Below are 5,000 nucleotides of genomic sequence, written 5' to 3'. Positions count from 1 at the left end.
ATATATATATATATATATATATACATATATATATATATATATATATATATATATATATATATGTATGTATAAATATATATGTATACATAAACACACACATATACATATATATATATATATATATATATATATATATATATATATATATATATATATATATATACATATATATGTATATATATATATATATATATATATATATATATATATATATATATATATATATATATATATACATATATGTATATATATATATATATATATATATATATATATATATATATATATATATATATATATAGATAGATAGATAGATAGATAGATAGATAGATAGATAGATAATATTAATGTAAAAAATATTTAATGTAACTAATGTCTTTAATAATTCGAGTATCTAGACCCAATATGATTATTATAAAAACACAAAGGGTAATATGAATTATAACCCTTCTACTATTCCCAACAAAATGGAAACACCAATGTATGTTTTCAGAATCGAAGAATTGAAGGTTATCACTTTATAGATTAAGTATTTGAAATGCCCCGAGAAAAAAGGGAAACAATATAGTTAAATTCAAAAGGCCAATGAGCCTAAAAACCTCTCTAAAATGGGAAAGTGGTGGTCAGAAGATTTTTTATTTTTTTTCCTTATTGATCATTGACAAATACAAACATATGCTATGGAAACATTTTAGTCGTGAGGGGTAGTTTTGGAATTTATTTTTATTCGTATGAGTTTTTTCAAAATTACTCAAAAAGCCTTCAATGTGTATTCAACCAAATATTTTTTTTTTTTTAATTTCCTGAACAACAACGTAAAACTTAGCATCCACTGGCCATTACATTCTCAGGTTAGAGAGTGAATTCCAAGACACGCAAAGGGAGAAAAGAAAATAACCCATTAATGGAGAGGTCCCGATGATTGTTTAACGAGTAAAATGCCATGAGTTGGGTCAATTTAAAACTGCCAGGACCTAACTAACCAAAAGTGGAAAAGGGTGCACTGATAGAGAACTTGTTGAAAAGTTAAAAGCCAGACATTTTCTGTATCTTTTCTACAGAAGATAAAAATCTTTCTGTATCCCTCCTATTACTTACTCCTTATGGTAATAATGATTTTTTATCAATAAATATTTGAAGAAAAATCACGGAAGAAAATAGTATAGATGAAACAGGTGATTCAACTCATGGTTACACCAAAGACAGCCATGAACGCACAGAAGAGTTCAATTAAAGAATGAAAAGATTGAAGTATGGTACGTTCAGTAACAAAAGTAAAACGTCAAAGAATTGCTCCGCGTTACACTGGGCATATGAACATAAAACTAACGTATTTACTCTGGCAAACAAGTTAACCCTAAATGTTTTAGTTCTTATACCATTGTGAAATATAGCTGAAAGTTCTTTGGCAACAGGCTAAAATAGTTCCACTTTATTTTTCAAACACGAATCATGAAAGGACTTGTCAAATTTACAATATTCGCGTCATGAGGGAACGATTGAAAACCATGAAACGATAAAGTGATTTCCGACGATGAACAATTAAAAAAAAAAAAAAGAAACATTTATCTACTTTTGAATTTCAAATGAAAAAAAAAATACCCATCATTCATATTTTTATTAATATATTCAAAGTCATGATATATTAAACATTAAATAATTTAGTATTATTGATATATTTAATACTAATAAAGTGGTTCTGTTATGATTCTTCTTATTCGTTGGCCTATTCCAATTTCTATTTGGGGTAGCCGATTCGTTTGAGCCTTTTCCATCTATTTCTATCTTGCGCCTCTGCTTCATTATTTCCATTTTCACAGTCCCTACACCCCCTCGTAGGTGTCCCCCTTCTTCTATCTTAAACTTAGATATCTATAGTAAGCCTCCTCATATGATCTCCCTAAACCCCCACTCGTCTGCTGATGTACATATCATCTCAATCTTCTTTCCTTCACTATTCTTGATATTTCCAAAATCTTTGGTGATCCTTTGATGCAGTTATTACTATTATGTGCTTATTTTTACTCCCGAAATCCCCCTGAGCATTTTAATTTTTCTACAACCCTTTTTTTCTCATCAGTTTTCCGTAAGGTTATTGTGCCATAGAGCATTACTGTTCTTATGACATCAGAGGCTGATCTCCAGCTCTCCAGTTTTTTACTTATTACTTATTTACACCAGAACTGATTATGAATCTCACTTACGTAAACTTTTCTTCTCTCTCAATTTCTTCATCCCACCTAGTAATTTCTCTCCACATTTTCTCTTAGGTAAAACAAACCTCTTCTGTCTTGGATGTTCTTAATGTTATTCCTCTGTCATCCAGTGCTTATATCCATCTTTCCAGCTTAATTTCCTGTCTTCTCTTACCACACAAAATGAAATCATCTGCATACAGTATTCTCCATGGAACTGTTTCCCTAGTTTCTTTAGTGATAACATCTACCACTATTTTGAAAATGAATGGACTAAGTACTGATCATTCGTGCACCCCTACTCTCACATCAAATCCTTCCATTACTCTAACAGTGCTCTTTACTCTGGTATACACCTCTTAATACATCTCTTGGATCAATCGCAAATACTTTTCGGGGACCATCTTCTTCCTCAGACACCTCCATACTTCTTGTCGCAGAAATAGGCCAAATACACCATCTTTGGTTCCACTTCCTTTCATAAATCTCATCTACCTCTTGTTTTATGCTGCTATCCCCCATCCTTTCCAATACCTCCGTGGTGTGGAACACCAGTTTGATACCCTTGTAGTTATTACACTCTTGGTCATCCCTTTTTGCCTTAGAAAAATTGGGATCAATATACTCCCTCTCCAATCTTCTGGTTTGAAGAACTCTGCTAATAGATCACACAGGAGATCCTCCCTTTATCCCCTAATGCTTTCCATGCTTCACACAGGGATCAAGTCTACCCCTGATGCCTTATAATTTTTCATGTTTTTTAGTGCATTTACTACTTTTGCCAAGAAAATTTTATTACTAAGCCCATGTTAGGCTCTCCATCTTTCTTACCGGTCTTTTCTTTTCTTTATTTAAGAGCTGTTCAAGGTACTCTCTTCATCGCTTCAAGATGTCTTCTCCTTTTCTGTGAATCACATCATCTCGGTCTTTCATTTGCTTAATGTGTGAAATATCTTTTATACTTTTATTTCTTGCTTTTGAAAGGTTTTTCTTATGTTCACTCCTTCCTTTATCCCTAGCTCATTATACACCTCGCCATATGCCACAACCTTTGGTTGGACTACTACCTTCTTCACTTACTTGTTTTTTCTCAAAATCTATCTCTCTCCTCCCGTAGCTGTGATTTATTCCATCTCTTCATTGCCCCATTCACTGTGGAGGATTAATTTTTGTTTTATTCTTATTTTTTTGTTTGCCAAATCCTAAGAGAGAGAGAGAGAGAGAGAGAGAGAGAGAGAGAGAGAGAGAGAGAGAGAGGGGGGGGGGGTTAGTTAGTGTATTGATTGTTTGTTGTGAGAAAGACTGTTGGTATAAATGAGTAGTTTGTTTACTTTTAGCTAGGTTAGGAGAGTAGTAAATGTTTCGGGGCAAATGCATTTATTGATTGACTGCGACTTGGGGCAGTTGTGTGATTTGAGTGCTGGATTTACTATTATTTTTCTTTACCAGCGTGGAAGTATTTGATTCTTTTTTGAGTAAGAACAGTTTTAATTATCTTTGCTTGCGTGATTGATAATGATAGGAACAGTTTATTATTTATTATTTATTTATCTTTGATTATAGTGCGATAGTTTTTTCTGGATTAATAGTTGCTGACCTGGCCTGTAATGGATTGTATTAAGACTGCTTTTTGGATTGCTGAACCATTGATGACCTGGCCTGTGAATTAAGATTTCGTAAGATGATGATGATGATGAAGATGATGATGATGATGACACCCATGACCCCTAAGAGTTAAGGCCGTTGTGGCAGTTTAACACACAATCTTCTGTTTCCCAAATAGTGGTAGTTTGCCGTAAAAGATGACATTGTTAGTGTCTCATAATACATATGAACACATATAATTTATTTTGGAGTTGGTGTGCGTTGTAATTCTAAGGAGTATTTTGTGTTTATTAGAATTGTGTTACGGATATTATATATTTAGTGTTAAGTTTTTTGATTAGTTTTAAGTGATATTATTTTGACTGTGGATGGTTCGTATTAAGCATATTAGTTTTTAAGAAATATAGTTTTAAGGTTTTGTTTTGTTGGTTTTATGTCCATTTTGTCCAAGAGTCCCGGTGCTGATAACGTAAGGGGAAAGTTTGGTTTGATGAGACAATTCTCAGTAGGTGTGATTCAGGTTGTGGGGCTTGTTGTTGCAATATCCCGCCACAATACCTTTCACTGCTTTCTCAGAGTCTCCATCCCACCAACTGCTCTCTTTTTCCTCCCACAAAACACCAGTTGTCTCCCCTGCTACCTCTTTTCTATGCCTTCTCATTACTGCTGCATTCTGGCCCCACTCTTTCTAAACATCTTGAGTCAATTTCCCCCAACAACCTCTTCTCAAATTTCCTGGTTAGTTCTCTCTCTCTCTCTCTCTCTCTCTCTCTCTCTCTCTCTCTCTCTCTCTCTCTCTCTCTCTCTCTCTCTCTCTCTCCTGCATCATTACATCTATTTCACTCCAGAAGTTGTTATTCTCTTCTTGTGTGCAAGGCACTTGAGTTGCATAAGCACTAGTAATAATCAAACTGGAATATTTTAATTCGGATGATACGGTGATTCGCTCTATGTATTTCTATCACAGAGCTCTTTGATTCTGCAGAAAAAAATATGCCAACTCCATTTATACAATGTCCATTGGCTCAACTATAGTATATCTTTCATTGATCTCTCAATTATTTTACCATAATACAAGCACTTTATTTTTCCTAAATACGACAGCCAAATTCCTTCTTTTCCCTGTTATTATTCCCTGTTATAAAAAAAAAAAAAAAAAAAAAAAGAGGAATAACATTTCAGCTTCGGCTTTGAATGATT

The 5,000-nt window shown here is 33.3% G+C and overlaps 1 protein-coding gene across 1 annotated transcript in view; it reads right to left on the bottom strand.

Moving 5' to 3' along the window:
• LOC137622395 (uncharacterized) overlaps positions 1 to 5,000 on the bottom strand; it is a 150,879-nt gene that overhangs the window by 77,846 nt on the left and 68,033 nt on the right. The window contains exon 17 of the mRNA XM_068353008.1: positions 2,528 to 2,795. Coding sequence (XP_068209109.1) covers positions 2,528 to 2,795 — 268 coding nt within the window. The remainder of the gene's footprint in view (positions 1 to 2,527; positions 2,796 to 5,000) is intronic.

Source organism: Palaemon carinicauda, chromosome 29 (assembly GCF_036898095.1).
Source record: "Palaemon carinicauda isolate YSFRI2023 chromosome 29, ASM3689809v2, whole genome shotgun sequence".
In the NCBI taxonomy this organism is placed as follows: Eukaryota; Metazoa; Arthropoda; class Malacostraca; order Decapoda; family Palaemonidae; genus Palaemon; species Palaemon carinicauda.
Note: the sequence above shows the minus strand (reverse complement) of the source record. Positions and strands in the feature narration are given on the sequence as shown.